The sequence below is a fragment of the Esox lucius genome, chromosome 7 (genome assembly GCF_011004845.1).
Source record: "Esox lucius isolate fEsoLuc1 chromosome 7, fEsoLuc1.pri, whole genome shotgun sequence".
In the NCBI taxonomy this organism is placed as follows: Eukaryota; Metazoa; Chordata; class Actinopteri; order Esociformes; family Esocidae; genus Esox; species Esox lucius.
In genome coordinates this window covers 50,674,778-50,697,291 of record NC_047575.1, presented here as the reverse complement: position 1 = coordinate 50,697,291, position 22,514 = coordinate 50,674,778, and the positions used below count along the sequence as shown (strand labels likewise).

Here is a 22,514-nt window from a genome sequence, read left to right as displayed (position 1 = left end):
TGAGTGTTTGATAGTGTGTGGTTCTAATGTATCAGCGAGATGCAACAAGCTAACGTGATGGACATATGTGATGATGTACTGTGCAGTTGGAACTAATCTTCTCAAGGATAATTCACACATTCAGATACAGGACACTTGAAAGCGATTCAACAATAGAGGACTTGTTGGAGCCCAGAGAGAGACCGAGCTTGGCTTAAAAGGACAACTGTGAGGTGGCTGAGGTGAGATGGATCTCACAGACACACAGACAGACTGTCCTACAGCTGAGAGAGGAGTCGACTCTGGCTCGCTGCACGTCTAGGTGCCGCACGTCTACATGATGCTGGTTTCCTGTGAGCTGGACTGATTCGAGTCCTGCTGATTCTGCAATGTGATGGAGAAGGCAACCTCCGACCGAGAGGATGGAGGCGTAGGAAAGATCTACTGCACAACATCATGCTACGCTGATTGGGTCCATACCAGGTACATCTCATCTGCTGTCCAGGTAGCTGAGAGAGGAACCTGGGGTCGACGACACGCTACCCGAGGATTTCAGTGTTGAAAGGTTAGACGCAGTGAATTGAAGTCACTGAGGGAAAGTGAATTTTCTGGTGCTAGTAACCAGTCACTTTCTACATGGCCTTTAGCTCTAGAACCTTTGGCTAAAACTGGTCATCTTGGAGTTCACAAAGGAGAACACACAGATTATCCTGGCCTGGCTGATAAAGCAGCTAGAATGGAGACAACAAGAGCTGTGTCTGCATTTGAGCTATGAAGGACAACACCTTGGAATATACATCTGACTTTTTCGTTCTGTTACATCGACCTGTCAAAGAAATGGTTCATAACTGACTGTCTGACGTTTGAAGGAGCAGAACAGTTGTGATGACTTTGGAAGAACATCCAAATGGAACCATGGAGAGGACTTTTCAGTGAATCGAGCAGTTGGCATGAGAGGACTTTGTAACAGTGATGAATTGAAGGATGCATTCAGTGATAGGTGTTTATGATGATTTTAACATAAAAGTTTTGCGGTACTATGTTATAATTCTGTATGATGACAATGTGTGATCTTGGAGTTAATACGGAAGGTAATGATCTAGAAGAATGCAAAGGAGGATCCAGACATTTCAGATTTGTTCAGTTCTCTAATCATTAGGATAATAATATTGACTGGGTCATGTTGTTAAAGAGTACTGTTTTGTTGCAGTCTACATCCTAATGAGTGAACTGTTTAAGGTTTGATACCAAGGTTTGACATGGTATCAAGAGGATGGATTGTTGTGGAAATTTCTTATACAATGTATTCTGATTGTATAAAGGACTGAGTCCCACTGTTAAGATAGGTACAGGAATGTGTGGGACCTGGTATTTGCATAGGGGACATCTATTGTCTGTCCAGATGCAGATCAATGGGTTTTAGGACAGGATAGGAGAAGATACAGCAAGGGGGCAGTAAGGCCAGTTGGCCCCTTTGGGTAAACATTATTGCAGGAAGGATAAGGTGGGGGAAGATAGCATTTGACATGTGTGATAGAACAAAGGGAAAGGTGTTTGATTGACATGAAACAGATGGCAGCATCTTACCACACCCCTTCTTCCTATGTAATAAATACTGTCGAAATGATGTTTTTATTTAGAAACTATCCACCGTTACTTTGTAACCTGTATACTTTCTCCTTGCAAGCAAGATTAAAACCGTTTATTGCGCAATTGATTTCTCCTGTCTTACCTACCATTTTCATAGAACTTTGGAATTTTAGAAATTGCCATCACAGAGGGCATCTGGGTTTCTCCTGAAGTCCACTATCACCTCCACTGTCTTAAGGGCGTTGAGCTCCAAGTTGTTCTGACTGCACCAGGACACCAGATGGTCAATCTACCACCTATAGACAGACTTGAAATAAGTCTGATGAGGGTGGTTTCATCTGCAAACTTCAGGAGCTTGACAGAGTGCTTTCCAATGTTATGTATATTATTGCCATAATTGCCATATCTATAATTTCAATACCACTACCAATATTGCTGCTAGTTTACAGTACTCTTTTTAAACTGCTGATCATCTCTTTAGTATTGCAGACGTTGAGAGAGAGGATTATTATGGAAATGTTTTAACTAATGTATATTTGAGAAATGTCTGCGTTTCTATTACCTGGTATGTAACTCTGGTCTTTGTTTGTGACATGTTTGAATAATATTAAAAGATCACTGGGTTCTCTTAAACATCTGTTAATCTGCATAAACCAATAATCTGTCATTTGTTCTTCAGGAATGTTGTCTTTTATGATGTTTCCCTACCCCCTTGACAGTAAACACCTAGGGCAAGAACGATAAGGTGGGGGGATTGCTTGCACTTTGGGTAAAACCTATGTGACATAAGACAGCTGGGCAGTATCTTACCACACTCCTTTTAACTGTAATAAATACTGACTGTTCATGTATTTTCCTCAGAGATTCCTCACAGGTTTATTCTGTAAGCTTTTGACGCATCTCTCTATTTGCAAAAAAACTGCTAATTATGCCAAGAGAATTTTGGCTCTGTACTTACTCCTAAAATAGATCAATGGAATTACCATCACAGGTTGTTTTCCTGGCACCATGTAGCCAGATTCCTTACCTCTTCTCTGTAAGTGGTCTCATTGTTGTTGGAGATGAGACCCAGGATGGTTGTATCATCTGTGAGTTTGAGGATGATGTTGGAGTTGGGTGTGGCCACGCAGTCATGCATGAACAGGGAGTACAGGAGGGGACTGAGTACACAGCCCTGTGGGGTCACCGCCCGTCAGGATGTCCAGGATCCAATTGCAAAGGGAGGTGTTAAGTCCCAGAGTCTTGAGCTTAGGAACAATCTTAGTGGGCACAATATTGTTGAATGCAGAGCTGTAGTCCACAAACAGCATCCTCACGTATGTGTTGGCTTTTTCCAGGGCGGTGTGTGTTGTCAGGGCGATGGCATCATCCGTAAATCTATTTTGGTGGTATGCAAATTAAAAGGGGTCCAAAGTGTCAGGAAGTGAGTTCTAACGAGCCGCTCAAAGCACGTCATGATGGTGGAGGTCAGTGCTACAGAGCGGTAGTCATTCAGGCAGGTGATGGAAGATTTCTTCAGTACATGGACAATGGTGGTCTGTTTGAAGCAGAAGGGGACTACAGACAGAGACCAGGAGAGGTTGAATATGGAGGTGAAAACCTCCACTAGTTGGTCAGCGCACCCCCTGAGGAGACGGCCTGGAATGCCATCAGGCTTTCGAGGGGTGACTTCCGAGGGTTACGTTTTTTTAAACTCTCCTCGTCAGCCTTGGTTAGTGACAGAGAGTAGTTGTCCTGGTCCTCAGCAAACCTCACTGAAGGAATGGTGTTGGTCTCCTCAAAATGTGTATAGAAGCTGGTCAGGGAGCACGGTGGCAGGACGAGCATCATTGCTATTCCTCCCTTTGTATTCTGTGATGTGTCATAGTCCTCCCCACATGTGTCTGGGTTCAGTGCTGTGGTAATTTGACTCCAACTTACCACCACAACCTCCACCACAAATAGCATCTATGTATGGCGTTTGCCACTGGCCGTTTTAACAGTGCATTAACCAGTAATAAGCTTTACCAGTATCTACTAACTTTCTGGAATAGTCATAAGAATTGAGCAATTGCTAGCGAGTCTGCCAAACCTATTTCATTTCATGGCATATGAACGTATTTTTTCTTTCATGGCAAAACAATATACTTTTTCCTTTCATTCGTGAATGACATTGATACAATAACTATCAATAAAGGGGATGATAACTGACTTTTTCAACAAGTGAAAAGACGCGAGAATCATGGAATCAACCAGAAATAATTAATAAATGTCATTGCTCTCAATAGATTCGATGTCTTCCACATGAGAGGCACTGACTTTAACCACTACGCCACAGCATTACATGTTCAACAGTCACTAGACTCCAACTGACTAACGTTTCTTATTAGGTTTACCTCCAACATAGCGTCTATGAACTGTGTGGCTTTTGCCACTGGCCGTTTGAACAGCTTATTAGCCAGTAATAGGCTTACTAGTATCTACTAACTTCCTACGAATAATCATGAGAATTGAGCAATTTCTAGCGAGACTGAAGACGAACGTTTCCATGCCAGAAACAGTGGCAATATAACCGTATACAGTTTCAGTTTAGGCTCACTGTAATGTAACATGAGAGAAATGTTCAAGGGTTTAAATAGTAACTGTTGTTTACATTTAGAAATTTTGCATCTAATCAAGAGCAACAATATGTTTCACAAAGCTTTAGAGTGTTAATCACACACATGCAAACTCACACACACATAAGAACACACACTTGCAAACTGTTACTGCTTGCCTGATAGTTCCTGGAGGCTTCCCATTTGCTGAAAGGCACGTGGCAACTGGGGTCTTCAGATTTGTTGGCCGAGCCACCAGGGTGGGCGTTGACAAACTCATCCGGGTCAAAGGTCGAGCTGGACGAACAACACAACAAAAGACAACAATATCACATCGTAACTAATCACAACAGACAACATCAAATCTTAGCTAATCACAAAAGACAACGCCATTACATTTTAACTAATCACAACAGACAACAACATACCATCAGATCATATCTGCCACATATCACATAAAAGGGGATGGAGAAAACACCAAATATACATTTACACTTAAACACATTACGGGGTAAAGTCTATTACTCATGAAATCTATGCAGGCTAATAAATTGTATTACATAGCTGCTATTTACAGACCCCTGGGCTGTAAACAATGTTCTTTAATGAGTTCCCAGAATTCTTATTAAACCTTGTAGACATGGTTAATATTATTCTAATTGGTGCTATCACACAATAAGAATAATGTATCGTCATTAATTGCATTATCTTCTGTAGTTATTTTTGATTAATCGTAATTTTACATTCAAATTTTGCCCTTATTGTTTTTGCCAATTGCTTACACACTGAAAGTGAATGCTTAGACAAAAGCATCAGAACCTTAACTTTTGTAACCATGCCTAACCATACACATTTTATGCTGTGTACTTTATTTGCAATTCTGCAACACACTTTTCACTTTTGTTTGACTTTGTTGGATACGGAAGGGTTGGATACGGAAGGGTTGGATATAGAAGGGTTGGATACGGAAGGGTTGGATATAGAAGGGTTGGATATGGAAGGGTTGGATATGGAAGGGTTGGATATAGAAGGGTTGGATATGGAAGGGTTGGATATAGAAGGGTTGGATATAGAAGGGTTGGATATGGAAGGGTTGGATATAGAAGGGTTGGATATGGAAGGGTTGGATATGGAAGGGTTGGATATGGAAGGGTTGGATACGGAAGGGTTGGATATAGAAGGGTTGGATATAGAAGGGTTGGATATAGAAGGGTTGGATATAGAAGGGTTGGATATAGAAGGGTTGGATATGGAAGGGTTGGATATGGAAGGGTTGGATATAGAAGGGTTGGATATAGAAGGGTTGGATATGGAAGGGTTGGATATGGAAGGGTTGGATATAGAAGGGTTGGATATAGAAGGGTTGGATATAGAAGGGTTGGATATGGAAGGGTTGGATATAGAAGGGTTGGATATAGAAGGGTTGGATATAGAAGGGTTGGATACGGAAGGGTTGGATACGGAAGGGTTGGATACGGAAGGGTTGGATACGGAAGGGTTGGATATAGAAGGGTTGGATATAGAAGGGTTGGATATAGAAGGGTTGGATATAGAAGGGTTGGATATGGAAGGGTTGGATATAGAAGGGTTGGATATAGAAGGGTTGGATATAGAAGGGTTGGATACGGAAGGGTTGGATATTGAAGGGTTGGATACGGAAGGGTTGGATATAGAAGGGTTGGATATAGAAGGGTTGGATATAGAAGGGTTGGATATAGAAGGGTTGGATATGGAAGGGTTGGATATAGAAGGGTTGGATATGGAAGGGTTGGATATAGAAGGGTTGGATATAGAAGGGTTGGATATGGAAGGGTTGGATATGGAAAGGATGGATATGGAAGAGTTGGATATGGAACGGTTGGATATGGAACGGCTGGATATGGAAGGGTTGGATATGGAACGGTTGGATATGGAAGGGTTGGATATGGAAAGGTTGGATATAGAAGGGTTGGATATTTTCCCCGTTGTCTAAAAAGGGATGATATTTTCCACATTGCCTAGCCGGGGATATCACTGTTATTGTTGTTTCTGGGACATTACAGTAATATTTTGTATTGATTACTCTACTGTAATTTAACTTTTTGTGCTTTTGTTGTAGTGAAACCTTTAATGCCAAACAAATAAATTGTATATATTTTTTTAAGCCTTTCTATTTATGTAGATTCATGCAGTACAACATCTGCTAATTATAATCACTAGGACCCATTTCTCAATACTTAGGTCACATTTTCAAAACTCTTCACACAGTGAGCACAACAGCAGTCCATGGGGGCTAAACTGTGGATAATATTTCATTGCTTTGGCACAAAATGACTATCTTTGAAAATACAAATTACTATGTACCTACAGGCCAATTTGCACATATTTACACACTCTTTTCAAAACTGTTAAACTGTTAAAGTTCAAAACCTAATACAACACAAAATTTAATAAGACAAAAAATTGCTACATTTCCACAGTAATACTAAGTTGAAATATAATACAGATCAAAAAAAATATATGCAGTTTGCATCTAACCAAAAGTGCAAATTGAGGAGGACAGGAACATTTAGTAGTATATTAAATCTATTAAGTACAGTGGGGAGGACAAGTATTTGATACACTGACGATTTTGCAGGTTTTCCTACTTACAAAGCATGTAGTGGTCTGTCATTTTTATCATAGGTACACTTCAACTCGGGGAGATGGAATCTAAAACAAAAATCCAGAAAATCACATTGTATGATTTAAAAAAAATTAATTAGCATTTTATTGCATGATGTAAGTATTTGATCACCTACCAACCAAGAATTCCGGCTCTCACAGACCTCTTAGTTTTTTTTTAAGAAGCCCTCCTGTTCTCCACTCATTACCAGTATTAACTGCACCTGTTTGAACTTGTTACCTGTATAAAAGACACCTGTCCACACACTCAATCAAACAGACTTCAACCTCTCCACAATGGCCAAGACCAGAGAGCTGTGTAAGGACATCAGGGATAAAATTGTACTCCTGCACAAGGATGAGATGGCCTACAGGAGAATAGGCAAGCAGCTTGGTGAGAAGGCAACAACTGTTGGCGCAATTATTAGAAAACAGAAGAAGTTCAAGATAATGGTCAATCTCCCTCGGTCTGGGGCTCCATGCAAAATCTCACCTTGTGGGGCATCAATGTTCATGAGGAAGGTGAGGGATCAGCCCAGAACTTCACGGCAAGAACTGGTCAATGACCTGAAGAGAGCTGGGACCACAGTCTCAAAGAAAACCATTAGTAACACACTACGCCGTCATAGATTAAAATCCTGCAGCGCACGCAAGATCCCCCTGCTCAAGCCAGCACATGTCCAGGCCCGTCTGAAGTTTGCCAATCCAGAAAACCATCTGGATGATCCAGAGGAGGAATGGGAGAAGGTCATGTGGTCTAATGAGACAAAATAGAGCTTTTTGGAGGATGGATGGGGCCATGTATCGCGAGATCTTGGCAAATAACCTCCTTCCCTCAGTAAGAGCATTGAAGATGGGTCGTGGCTGGGTCTTCCAGCATGACAACGACCCGAAACACACAGCCAGGGCAACTAAGGAGTGGCTCCGTAAGAAGCATATCAAGGTCCTGGAGTGGCCTAGCAAGTCTCCAGACCTGAACCCAATAGAAAATCTTTGGAGGGAGCTGAAAGTCTGTATTGCCCAGCGACAGCCCCGAAACCTGAAGGATCTGGAGAAGGTCTGTATGGGGCCAAAATCCCTGCTGCAGTGTGTGCAAACCTGGTCAAAACCTACAGGAAACATATGATCTCTGTAATTGCAAACAAAGGTTTCTCTACCAAATATTAAGTGCTGCTTTTCTGATGTATCAAATACTTATGTCATGCAATAAAATGAAAATAAATTTCTTAAAAATCATACAATGTGATTTTCTGGATTTTTCTTTTAGATTCCGTCACTCACATTTGAAGAGTACCTATGATTAAAATTATAGACCTCTACATGCTTTGTAAGTGAGAAAACATACTAAATCTGTCGATGGTGTAAATACAACAAATATTTGTTTGTACTTTGGAATCACTCAATGCCAAAAAAGTACATCATCCATATTGAAGCATATTGTATCATGTCTGATTCATTCCTGTATCATACTGCTATGAATTCTAAACAGTGGTTCTAGTACATTTTGGATGTTAAAATAACTGCTGTGCCAAGCTGAAAGTTGGTGTTGTGTGTTTAGTCAGTGGTTTGGATGTAATTATATTATAATTGTGTTTTGTCAGTGGTGTAGAACTGGTGTAGATGTAATTGCATTATGTAGGTGTTTAGTCAGTGGTGTAGAACTGCATTATGATGGTGTTTTGTCATTGGTGTAGACATAACTGCATTATGATGGTGTTTTGTCATTGGTGTAGACCTAACTGCATTATGAGGGTGTTTTGTCATTGGTGTAGACATAACTGCATTATGATGGTGTTTTTCAGTGGTGTAGAACTGCATTATGATGGTGTTTTGTCAGTGGTGTAGATGTAATTGCATTATGATGGTGTTTTGTCAGTGGTGTAGATGTAATTGCATTATGATGGTGTTTTTTCAGTGGTGTAGACATAACTGCATTATGATGGTATTTTTTCAGTGGTGTAGATGTAATTGCATTATGATGGTGTTTTGTCAGTGGTGTAGATGTAATTGCATTATGTTGGTGTTTAGTCAGTGGTGTAGACCTAATTGCATTATGATGGTGTTTTGTCATTGGTGTAGACATAACTGCATTATGATGGTGTTTTTTCAGTGGTGTAGATGTAATTGCATTATGATGGTGTTTTGTCATTGGTGTAGATGTAATTGCATTATGTTGGTGTTTAGTCAGTGGTGTAGATGTAATTGCATTATGATGGTGTTTAGTCAGTGGTGTAGACATAACTGCATTATGATGGTGTTTTGTCAGTGGTGTAGATGTAATTGCATTATGATGGTGTTTTTTTAGTGGTGTAGATGTAATTGCATTATGTTGGTGTTTAATCAGTGGCGTAGATGTAATTGCATTATGATGGTGTTTTGTCAGTGGTGTAGATGTAATTGCATTATGTTGGTGTTTAGTCAGTGGTGTAGACATAATTGCATTATGTTGGTGTTTAGTCAGTGGTGTAGATGTAATTGCATTATGTTGGTGTTTAGTCAGTGGTGTAGACCTAATTGCATTATGATGGTGTTTTTACAGTGGTGTAGACCTAATTGCATTATGATGGTGTTTTTACAGTGGTGTAGACTTGTATAGGCATATTTCATTTTTTCATAATACTTCAAATATCCCAGCATAATTTCATCCAATCATATTGTTTTATTATCCTAGGCTTATTTCATCCTATCATACTGTTTAAATTATCCCAGTCTGACCTTATCCATTCATAGTGTTATAATAACACCAGCATTGTTTTACCTATCACACTATATTGATTGCCAGCCAGTTATGTAAAACCTACCTGACAATACAGAGACAGGTTTGGTACTGATTTTATGTTGGTGTTGTAGTTCTGGATTTTCTGGTTGTGGTTGTGTCGTGGTGTGGTTGGTTAGTGGTTACTCATGTGTTTGAATGAGTGTTGTGTGGTTGTGTTTTGGCTGCGGTTGTTGTTGTGCTGTTTTACCATAGACTGTGAGGTTGACCATGCTTTCTCTATTTCCAGCAGGGAATGTGGTGTATTCACAGATGTAACGGGCCTCGTCAGACAGTTTCAAAGACGCGAGGGTCAGAGTGGTGTCTTGCAGGGACGGTGTTCTCCTCCGCACCTTCCAGTAAGACAAATGTCATGACCACAACCACTAGATAGCCTTAGTATAACCACAACACTATTATTACTCTATACCATAGGATAAAATAACAATAATATAATAAACCATACTAAAATAAACAAATAAGCAATACGACCACAAGTCAACAAAGCATAACCACAACACAATACTAAATAACCATAACATAACCACAATACAATATTAAATAACCATAACATAACCACAATACAATATTAAACAACCATAACATAACCACAATACAACATTAAAGAACCATAACAAACACAACCACAGCCCCAACAGAAAATCCTCACCGCAGGGTTTTTGAAGTTGACTCTGTCTTTGAAGGGTGTAGCCACAGACACACCTAGAGATGGGTTAGCTATCGCAACATTCTGCTTTGTGCCATTAATCACCTTCTGCCATGTTACCTGGAAGGATGTGGGAAGGAGGTTTTTATGTTGTATTAATCAGTTGCAAAGAAAGCACACAGTACACTGTACACCATACAGGATACACCCTATAGAATACCCATGGTATACACCCTATAGAATACCCATGGTATACACCCTATAGAACACACATGGTATACACCTGCGTGAAGTTGGCCCCCCCACCAACGCAAAACGTCCTCAAACTATGCTCGTTCGTTTGTGCTCCGTTTGTGCTGGTTTGTGCTGTAAAAAGTTTAATTTGTGCTGCTTCGGTTTTTTAGATATTAACATAATGTTTTTAGGTCAATCTGAGGTCAAACAGCCCCCCCACATTCTCCAAATTCACCCAAAATAGTCTCGTTCGTTTGTGCTGGTTTGTGCCGGTAAAAGTTTCATTTGTGCTGCATTGGGTTTTAAAATATTCGACATTGAATTATAGACAAGGACGTCACCAGCCCCCCCACATGCTCCAAATTCACCCAAAATAGTCTCGTTCGTTTGTGCTACGTTTGTGCTGGTTTGTGCTGTAAAAAGTTTTGTTTGTGCTGCATTGGGTTTTAAAATATTCAACATTGAATTATAGACGATGACGTCACCAGCCCCCCCACATTCTCCAAATTCACCCAAAATATTCTCGTTTGTTTGTGCTTCGTTTGTGCCGGTAAAAGTTTCGTTTGTGCTGCATTGGGTTTTAAAATATTAGACATTGAATTATAGACGATGACGTCACCAGCCCCCCCACATTCTCCAAATTCACCCAAAATAGTCTCGTTCGTTTGTGCTTCGTTTGTGCTGGTTTGTGCCGGTAAAAGTTTTGTTTGTGATGCATTGGGTTTTAAAATATTCGACATTGAATTATAGACAATGACGTCACCAGCCCCCCCACATGCTCCAAATTCACCCAAAATATTCTCGTTTGTTTGTGCTACGTTTGTGCTGGTTTGTGCCAGTAAAAGTTTTGTTTGTGCTGCGTTCGGTTTTAAAATATTAGACATTGAATTATAGACGATGATGTCACCAGCCCCCCCACATGCTCCAAATTCACCCAAAATAGTCTTGTTAGTTTGTGCTCCGTTTGTGCTGGTTTCTGCTGTAAAACGTTTCGTTTGTGCTGCTTCCATTTTTTAGATATTAAAATAATATTTTCTGGTCAATCTGAGGTCACTCAGCCCCCCCACATGCTCCAAATTCACCCAAAATGGTCTCGTTCGTTTGTGCTTCGTTTGTGCTGGTTTGTGCCATTACAAATTTCATTTTTTTTTGCGTTGGGTTTTAAAATATCAGAAATTAAATCAAATTAATGTTAATATTTATTAGACCTATAGGCTACAAATAAGGCTGACTGAATAAAATAGATAAATCAATGGTCACAAGATCAAAAATAGTTATAGACAGCTCTGTATTTTTGTGTGAAGTTAGTCAGTAGCCTATAGCCTATGAGCATTTTATTTCGGTTTTGTCTATTCAATCTCTAAAATGTTAGATGCTAATAAAGATGATTTAAAAGAACATCATGCAACTTCTTATCAGTGTTTTTTGTAGTCCTGTAGTGTTTAATAAAAACATCATGTTGTTTGGATATTAGGCCTATGTCACTTATTTTTTCTGCCACTCTCTCTGAGCAAAATGGATTTGTGCGCATGTGCCATCAATTTGTAGTTTAAATGTAACTTTAGCATTTTGGGCAAGAAAACAGCTGAACGATCCTCGAGGCGAGTACACTTTTAAAGTAGAATTGACAAAGACGTTCTGTCATCACTTAATTTGTTGACTAAACAATTATCTTCACTTCAGTGTCTCCTGATTGTATTTTTTTATTTTTTTTGTTGAACATTTTGTATGTCATAAACTCTTGTTTTCCTACTCCTGTTAGGAAAAGTAATGTGCTATTTTATGGAAGTTTGCACTCAAGTCTATTACTTTGTGTGGTATCTTTTGAAAACAGTTTGTAACTTGTCAGTATTAAGTGTTTTTAAGTTTTTAAAGGTATTTTTTTTGTGGTTAATGAAATGTTCGATAGTACATAATTAAATTTGAAAGGTTTAATCATTTTGACCTAATTGAGTCATGAGTTTCCACATACATAATAATAATAATAATAGTAGTAGTAGTATTTAAATTATATATACACACAGAAACATAAATACACACACAGTAGCCTACCAGTGAAAAGTTTTAAAAAGTGTTTCTCAAAGTTTTATGTTCTCTTATGCTCACTAAGGCTATATTTATTTGATCAAAAATACAGTAATATTGTGAAATATTATTCCAATAATACTGCAGTTTTATATGTGAATATAAAGTAAAGTGTAATTTATTCCTGTAATCAAAGCTGATTTTTAACATCATTAGTTCAGTGTCACATGATCCTTCAGAAAACATTCTAAAATAGCTAGCCTACTGATGTTATCAATTTGATGCTCAAGGAACATTATACATTTTGAAAAGAGTTGTTATTTTCTTCTTCTGAAAACCAATATATACAACAATTCGAAGATTTTGGTTAAGTAATGTAGCCTAAATTAAAAAAAATAAACATTATTTAGCAAGGACGTAATAAATTAATAAAAGGTTGATCAACATTGATCAAAATTAAGAACCTTTCAAGGCCGTTTCAGTACTGTGGTGGGGTCGGAAGCCTGACTGAAATTTGTCTAAGAGACGCTTGAGTTCACAAAATTACTGAGTTGACTGAAGACAACCTTCTCAAGGATCTTGGCTATAAAAGGGAGATTTGATACAGGTCTACAGCAGGGGCGTTTCCAGCATTGAAGGACATCCGGGGCTTAGCCCAGAGCATTTTATGCAAATACAGGGATCACTCGAAGAGTTTTTTTTTATTACAGTAACACTTTACTTTCAGTCAAAATAAATCTTTAACATTATATTCAAGGCAGGCTAACATCCTCTCAGTGCTCAACTGAGCATAACCTTTGTTTTGGATATGGAAAACATAACCATTGCTCAACTGAGCATGATAACAATATACAGTACATCTTTACATTATGCTCAATACACATACACAGAGTCAACATACAACATACACTATTCAACTCTTGCTGTCTATCTGGTATGTCCTTCTATATTTGTTATATTACTCTCATCCACCTGCTTTTGTCTTTCTCATCACTTGCTTTTGTCTTTCACATCACCTGCTGTAGTCTTTCACATCACCTGTTGTAGTCTTTCACATCACTTGCTTTTGTCTTTCACATCACCTGCTTTTGTCTTTCACATCACTTGCTTTTGTCTTTCACATCACCTGCTTTTGTCTTTCTCACCACTTGCTTTTGTCTTTCACATCACCTGCTTTTGTCTTTCTCACCACTTGCTTTTGTCTTTCTCACCACTTGCTTTTGTCTTGTATACTGCAAGCCCTGCTGAAAAATCCAGCTAAAAGATGGTCTCCCAGCCTGGCCTAGCTGGTTTTAGCTGGTCTTCCAGCCTGGCCTAGCTGGTTTTAGCTGGTCTTCCAGCCTGACCAGCTAAGACAAGCTAAAAACCAACCTGATATACCAGCTACTTCCAGCTTAAACCAGCTAAGACCAGCCAACCAGCTTAGGCTGGTTTTAGCTGGATTTTTCAGCAGGGAGTATACTTGCAAGTCAACATAAAAATATACTTATGGTTCACTATTTTGTATTATGTTTGCACTTGCACAGTATACTATTATGTTTAAATGTAGATATTTTTTTATAAAAAAAAAGATTTATTTTCATTAAAAAAAAAACTATAACTGTACCTTAATTTTAAAAACATTTCATTAGCTTCATGTTGCATTTTTTTTATCAACACTTGATTGTTGGTAACTTTCATAAAGAAAGGCAACATTTTAAACAAAAAAAGTTAAAGACTACACCTTGATCAGATTCAGAACGGATTCAGAATAATAATAAAAACACAGATGGAGTAGATCGAGTCCAAAGTCCAAACCTTCACAGAAAGTTGTTATAGACTATTTGTGGGTTAACTTCCCCTTCATTTCATTTGGTAATATTAAGCGTTTTTTTTTTTACTTTTGATTTACACACTGTTTAATGATTGATGATCACATTATTTTATATTTGATTGAGCAATCTTCTATCACTTGCTTGCTAGTATCATACTAACTTATATCAGATGCTACTAGTAAGTGATGCTAGTAGCCTAATAACTAGCTACAGTAGTTAACAAATAGACATACAGTGAAAGACAGCCAGAAGATGATATTTAGATTTAAAGGATAAAAAAACTGAATTCATTTCTTACCCACTGACTTCTTTCCAAAGAATCCCCAAAGTCTTGTTTGCTTCATTTTCATTTCCCGCTCGCTGTCTGTCGTTATTAAATCGCACGCTCTTTGCTACTAGGCTAGCCCCTCCCCTACCTGCTACATATTCAAAAGGGAGGAAGAAACGGCCTATATGGCTAGATTATTTTTAAGGTATATTTTTACAGGCTGTATGCAGTACGTGCAAAGCCAAAGCGCAACGAAATAGGACAACTTATGATTTCGCGGGTTTACATAGGCTTAAAAAAAATAAAAATAAAAATAATAAAAAATGTCCCTCATTCGAGATTCGGGGCTACACTCAAAACATCCCGTCAAAATCGGCTGGCGCCGCCCCTGGTCTACAGGTGTTCAGTATAGATGCGAATCATGTGTATGTTCTCGTCTCGACTCTACTTCCCGCTGAGAGTATCTGCTGGTGTCTCACTGGAACTGTCTAACTCTGTACAACTATTTCTTATTGTCTTCTCTAAAACGTTCAGTTGTTTTACTGTTTTTTGTTTTGTATTGGCTGCTGATGGTACGCCTGTCATCTGCTAATCGTCTCGACTGCATTACTGTGATTACCTCCAACTGGATAACTCACCTGATCGACTACGTTGCTGTGATTACCTCCAACTGGATAACTCACCTGATCGACTACGTTGCTGTGATTACTTCCAACTGGATAACTCACCTGATCGACTGCGTTGCTGTGATTACCTCCAACTGGATAACTCACCTGATCGACTGCGTTGCTGTGATTACCTCCAACTGGATAACTCACCTGATCGACTACGTTGCTGTGATTACCTCCAACTGGATAACTCACCTGATCGACTACGTTGCTGTGATTACCTCCAACTGGATAACTCACCTGATCGACTACGTTGCTGTGATTACCTCCAACTGGATAACTCACCTGATCGACTACGTTGCTGTGATTACCTCCAACTGGATAACTCACCTGATCGACTGCGTTGCTGTGATTACCTCCAACTGGATAACTCACCTGATCGACTACGTTGCTGTGATTACCTCCAACTGGATACCTCACCTGATCGACTACGTTTCTGTGATTACCTCCAACTGGATAACTCACCTGATCGACTACGTTGCTGTGATTACCTCCAACTGGATAACTCACCTGATCGACTACGTTGCTGTGATTACTTCCAACTGGATAACTCACCTGATCGACTGCGTTGCTGTGATTACCTCCAACTGGATAACTCACCTGATCGACTGCGTTGCTGTGATTACCTCCAACTGGATAACTCACCTGATCGACTACGTTGCTGTGATTACCTCCAACTGGATAACTCACCTGATCGACTACGTTGCTGTGATTACCTCCAACTGGATAACTCACCTGATCGACTACGTTGCTGTGATTACCTCCAACTGGATAACTCACCTGATCGACTACGTTGCTGTGATTACCTCCAACTGGATAACTCACCTGATCGACTACGTTGCTGTGATTACCTCCAACTGGATAACTCACCTGATCGACTACGTTGCTGTGATTACCTCCAACTGGATAACTCACCTGACCGGGGCACTACTCATTCTGATCCTGTCGACCCTCTCTGCCTTGTCCTGGAATATACTACTGTTGGATTTCCACATCTCCTTCTCTGGAATACCTCTTTTGGACTGCCTGTGTGAACTCTCTATCTCGTTTTAAAGTCTATTGTCAACTACTCCACTACCGCACATGCCGAATGACTATCTAGCTCCACGACATCTCCACTATTCAATTCCCTCTGGCGCTCGCACTGGCAAGCAAGTCTCCACTCATTTGCCATTGCCGTCAATTACAATGAGTAAGTCTCCACTTTCTCTCTGGTTCTCTCTGTTGGTCTGGGATGTTGTTCATAACATGGTTTGACAGTGGCTGCTAGTGCTAAATGATAGGTGTCTGCTAGTGCTAAATGATAGGTGTCTGCTAGTGCTAAATGATAGGTGTCTGCTAGTGCTAAATGATAGGTGTCTGCTAGTGCTAAATGATAGGTGTCTGCTAGTGCTAAATGATAGGTGTCTGCTAGTGCTAAATTATAGGTGTCTGCTAGTGCTAAATGATAGGTGTCTGCTAGTGCTAAATGATAGGTGTCTGCGTTGTGGGCTGATTGAATGTCCGGTTGGCAGAGCAGGTTTCCCCTGTGACTTTAATTCAACTAGTATTGATGCCATGTATCTGCCGGTTGACTCCTGTCTACTCCTTTTGGCAATCCTCTGCCCAGCACTACTGTGGTTCCCGCCAGCCGTTTTCTTTCAAATAAACAACAATCTTGTTCATGAATCTACAATTCATGAACAAAAACAATCTAATTTCTTCTGATGTAATGGCGCATGCCCGTTTGTCTGGCATCCTACTCACGTCGAGGCTCACGCCGCAAACTGTGTGTTAACTCTAGTCCTTCAGGCCAAATTATCTCCCTCTGGTCTCACTCACGTAATCCACTGTGTAAATCCAGTCCAACTGTAAACCATAATAGCCTGCGTTCCCTTCAACCTACCACAATCTACAACTCTGCTTGTACATGTTGCATTACTAACCTGGCTCTCCTAAACGCTCCATGACTAATGAAGCCCCCTGCTCTATGAATTAACACTGGACAACAAGCTGGACATTCCTAACTGAAGCGTGGCAAATTTTTCATATTAAATCAAGCCACTCCCAATGGTTTTAGCTATCTGTCCCACCCCTGCCTAACAGTTTGTGGTGGTGGCCTTGCTGTACTATACAAACCCCATTTTAAAATCACTGAGTTGTCTTTTCCATCCATCACCTCATTTGAATATATTGTCTGTAAATCAACAAACTCCCTGATCATCATCCTTATTTATCGTCCTCCAAAAGCGAATTGATTAATTCTACCCTCAAATCACTTGAAGAACAAGCTAACCATCTCAGCACTGCTATGTCTGTCTCCCTCAACACTCTGGCACCACTAAAAACTAGACGTTTCTTTTACCTCCTCATCCCCCTGGTTTACATCTGAGCCCCGAACCATGAAGCAAGTTGGTCGTCGCCTTGAACGCCGGGTGAGAAGATCGCGGCTCACTGTCCACACTGAATCCTACAAACAACACCTTTCAGATTACAGAGATGCCCTCAATGCTGTTAGGTCCTCCTACATCTCAAACAATCTCAACAGCTCCTGTATGAACTCCCAGACCCTCTTCTATACTGTCAGCAAACTATTTCAGCCAACTCTTTTTTGCAGTTTCTTAAAGATAAAATAACAACAATAAACTCCTCACTATCTAATAAATCTACCACAGCTCCCCCTACTCTTAACCTCCATATTTGTCATCTTGCTCCCCAGGACTTTCACCTCTCCTCATTCAGTCTGGTTGATTCCCCTTACATCACAAAACTCATAATGACCAAAAATAATACCTGCTCTCTCAATCCTCTTCCCACAGTCCTGCTTAAAGCCTCCATACCAGCTCTCTGTCCACACATCACAAGCATGGTCAACCTCTCCCTCACCAACAGTATTGTCCCCTCCTGCTACAAAGCTGCTGCTGTCACCTCCATCCTAAAGAAACCTGGACTAGACAACACCATCCTTAACAATTTCGGTCCCATCTCCAACCTCCACTTCCTAGCAAAAACTCTTGAACTAATTGTTTCCTCACAGCTCCAAGCCTACCTCCTGAAAAATTCAGTCTGGTTTCCGGCCAATTCATAGCACAGAAACTGCATCCCTCAAAGTCGTCAATGACCTTCTCCTCTCTGCTGAAGCCAGTTCCCTCAACATACTGATTCTCCTCGACCTGAGTGCTGCCTTTGACACCGTTAACCACCAGATTCTGCTAACCATGCTCGAGGGGCTGGGTGTTGAGGGAACTGCACTCTCCTGGTTGAACTTCTATCTCACTAACCAAACCCATTTCATCTCACTCAAAGGCCTAAACTCAGATTCAGCCACAGTAGGTCAAGGTGTCCGCCAGGGCTCAGTACTTGGTCCCCTACTCTTCATCATCTACATCCTTCCCCTTGGTCAAATCCTCTGTCACTTCAACCTTAATTTCCACTGCTATGCTGATGATACACAAATATATCTAGCCACCAAGTCTCTCACCAACCCACCTCTGACCCATATTGTATCCTGTCTGACTGCAATAAAAGCATGGATGGAACTCCCTCAAACTAAACAGTGACAAATCAGAACTTCTACTCATTGGAACCAAATCTACCCTCACTAATCTTTCTGGCACTTTCAATCTCAGCACTGATGACACCGTTGTTTCTCCATCCCCCCATCCACGTAACATTGGCGTCATTCTGGACTCTGCACTCTCTTTTTCATCAATCAGACTGTAAAATCTTAATTCTTCCATTTTCGCAACATTGCCAAACTCAGACCTTCCCTCTCCTGTCCTGCTGCTGAAACCCTAATAAATGCATTCATAACCTCGCGTCTTGACTACTGCAACTCCCTACTCACTTGCATCAAATCTACATCCCTCCATGAGCTCCAAATGGTTCAAAACTCTGTGGCCAGACAACTCACTCACACCAAGTCCTGGCAGCATATCACCCCTATCCTCTGTGAGTTACACTGGCTTCCTATCTCCCAACGCATCAACTACAAGATCCTCCTACTGACATATAAAGCCTTAAACAATATCGACCCTGCCTACCTCTCTGACCTTCTTCTTCCCTATCAACCAACCAACACACTCCGTTCCAGTACTGCAGGACACCTCATAATCCCCAAGTCCAAGCTCAAAGGTATTCCCAAGGGTTGCTCCTCGTCTCTGGAACTCTCTCCCCAAAACCATCCGTGACTCTGAGAATATCCCCATCTTCTAGCAACGCTTGAAGACTAATCTGTTCAAACTACCTATCGCCTTGCCAAATACCAAACTCTCAATCTTTGTTTTTTTGTCATAGTATTTATTTTGTTTCTGTTTGTTTTCTGTTCCATTTCACTTTTGTACAGCATCTTTGGGTCCCTGAAAAGCTCTTTATAAATATAATGTATTATTATTATTATTTATACATCCATACATTTAAAAAAAATGCTTAATGGCAGATACCTGATTGCAGAGAGCTATTATCTATTGCCTGTATATCCATTGTTATAGAGTTTGTTTAAAAATTCAAGATGTCAAACTGTTTCAAATAGAATGGGGTATTCTGTTTGCTCATGGTTTCCTTTACCTTTACCGGTGCAACACGATCCATGACATTCAAAAATGTGGCATTAAAATACTCTATCGTTAAGAATTGCAGCATCACAATCTTCTGTTAGCCATGTTTCAGTGAGAAACATAAAATCTAGGTTGTAGGATATTATAATGTAATTTACCATAAAATGATTTGTTGGTCAGAGATCTGATATTAAGTAAAGCCAGCTTAATAGATATAATAGGGATTCCTGGACTAGTAGGTTGACGTGTTACAGTTAACAGATTAGACAAGTTTACTTTATGGGTTGCATGCTCACGGTTCCTTCTACTCCTAATCAACACAGGAATAGAGATACTGGGTCCTATATACCTCAATGATAGATTGAACATGTATCCTACTGCCCATTTACCAACAGTAACTTCCTTCAGGTAAACGCGTAATTGTATATACTTTTACTTTGTTTGGATCTACTGTGGCATATTGTACTTAATCAAAGAAATGTGGTTAGTTTATTTTACAAAAATCTAAATCATGATTCAATAATTTCAGATGTTGCATGACAGTTGGGAGTTTATAGAATCAAACACGGTAACATAGCAATCCGTGAATAGGGTAATAGTAGACAATATTCAGCGGATTTGAATGTTTTATTATGGTCATATAAAACCAGACACAGGCTTGATTTAAAAGCAGTAAAGACCAATTTCAGGCAGGTTTTGGCATTCTCACAGGTGGCCCCTGGTGGCCATCCTTATTTTTGTCCATGCTGCATGGCACTGTAACTTGCCGCGATATACTGCAGCATAACAAGGCATGCCTTGTCACGCCCTGCCGCCTTGGAGCTGGAATTAGATGAGTGACATGATTGGCTGATATAATGAAGGGGCTGGACATGCTGTTATACTGACTTCTTGTCTATCAAGTCACCAGCTTCAGTTATAACGCGACTTCATGGTCAGTATCATTGCAATCCTGGGAATTTCAAACATGGACCACTCCAAACGTGTTGCTAGAGCTCTCAACCATATCACTGCCCTGAATGGTCAACAAGTCTGAGTGGAAACAAGTGAGAGAATACTTTCTGGAGAACAATGATGTCATTACCCTCTTTGACTCGGAAGAGCGCTGTAAAGAGCGTCGTAAACAAAGTCAACAGACCAAACACAAACGACAAAGGACTTTGTATGTAATCAGAGCATTTTCAATCTGCCGCAAATAATTTCTTCATGTATATGTCTAACTAACTTTTCAGAAAGTCCTTTGCATCGCTAGATACTGTTAACGCTAGCTAGCTAGGTAACAACTTGAACTTACCAGCTTGCTAACATTTCCTGGGTTCTAGCTTGTTCGTTGGGTAACTAGATTTTCTTCACACATAGTTTGATAATAAGCTACCTGATTGACCAGTCATTCATCCAAATGCATGTGATTATGCCTAGCTATTATGTCTACATTGTGTTCACAAGTGAGCATGTCATTTTTGTTTGTTGTGAAACTTGGCAATAAAACTATTTCTGATTCTGATGGGTGATGTGGACAACCCAGTCCATCAGTACAGTAAGACTGCTAAACAGCTCAGTGAGTGTCTACCTGCACTCAAACTATCAGCACTTACATTGCTGCTACTATTTATTATGAACCTGATGCTAAGCAACTCTACCTTTCACTGTACTGTTTATACCTGATGTATGCATGTGATATAGTATGTGTTTATTAGAAACCAACCCGACCAATTTAGCACAAGGCCAGTGTCCCCATTTGAATACTTAAATGGCAGAGTGGGGTTAAGGCCTAAGAGGGTGTGAACTATGCTGAATGGGCGTAAATAAAGACCAGCTCCCTGGCAAGTGTGACTCTTTCAAGCGTTTTTCCTCAGAACTAAGTAGAGCAGATTATCAACTTTTTAAGCAGCATATCTTTCCTATAACTTTACAAATTAGTATTGTATTATATACCATTACAAAGCTCTGAATATGGACCTTTATAAAAAAAAAAAACAAGAAGCCTAACTCTAATTTTGCGATAGGAATTCTGTAACATTTCACGTCTCTCTGGAGATGTTCAATTAGGATCAGGTCTGGGATTTGGGTGGGCCCCTCAAGGACATTTACAGAATTTATCCAAATCCTCTCCAGTGTAGTTTTGGCTGCGTGTTTAGGGTCATTTTCCTGTTGGAAGGTGAACCTTCCCTCCATTCTGAGATCCTGAGAACTCTGGAACAGGTTTTCATCAGGAATCTGTACTTTGCTCCATGCATCTTTCCCTTGACTATTTTCCCAGCTCTTGCTCAAGTCTAGTCAGACACAGGCTTCCCCTTTATGACTAGTCTTTTGTGGCAATAGCTTGTTGTTTTCAGAAAGTAGGTTTACACAGTTAAACAGTTCAAACTTAATATTTATTTGTGAATATAAGTTATGAACATTCAAACAATTTATCCAGTTTGTCCCAGTTCAGTGAATCAATCAAATGTATTTAAAAAAAATGTTTTACATCAGCAGATGTCACAAAGTGCTTTAACAAAACACCTGGCCTTAAACCCCAAGGAGCAAACAACAGTAGTGTTGAATTTCAGTGGCTAGGAAAAACTCCCTAAGAATGCCAAAATTTAGGAAGAAACCTAGAGAGGATCCAGGCTCAGAGGGGTGACCAGTCCCTCTGGCTGTGCAAGGTGAACATATCAAGATCACAATTGTAATAATTAATAAATGCGTGTGGGCTGAGTCTAGAGTCTATTTAAACTTATTCCAGGTTGGAAGCATGACCAGATGGACAAGGACAGG

At 40.0% G+C, this 22,514-nt stretch overlaps 1 protein-coding gene across 3 annotated transcripts in view; it reads right to left on the bottom strand.

The window, feature by feature from the left end:
• The window catches only part of nectin1a (nectin cell adhesion molecule 1a), a 49,336-nt gene that overhangs the window by 9,030 nt on the left and 17,792 nt on the right, over positions 1-22,514 (bottom strand). For all 3 annotated transcript variants that reach the window (XM_034293460.1, XM_034293461.1, XM_034293462.1), the window contains exons 4-6: positions 10,214-10,330; positions 9,755-9,896; positions 4,325-4,442 (exon numbers count right to left, since the gene is read on the bottom strand). In XM_034293460.1, the coding sequence (XP_034149351.1) occupies positions 4,325-4,442; positions 9,755-9,896; positions 10,214-10,330 (377 nt within the window). The remainder of the gene's footprint in view (positions 1-4,324; positions 4,443-9,754; positions 9,897-10,213; positions 10,331-22,514) is intronic.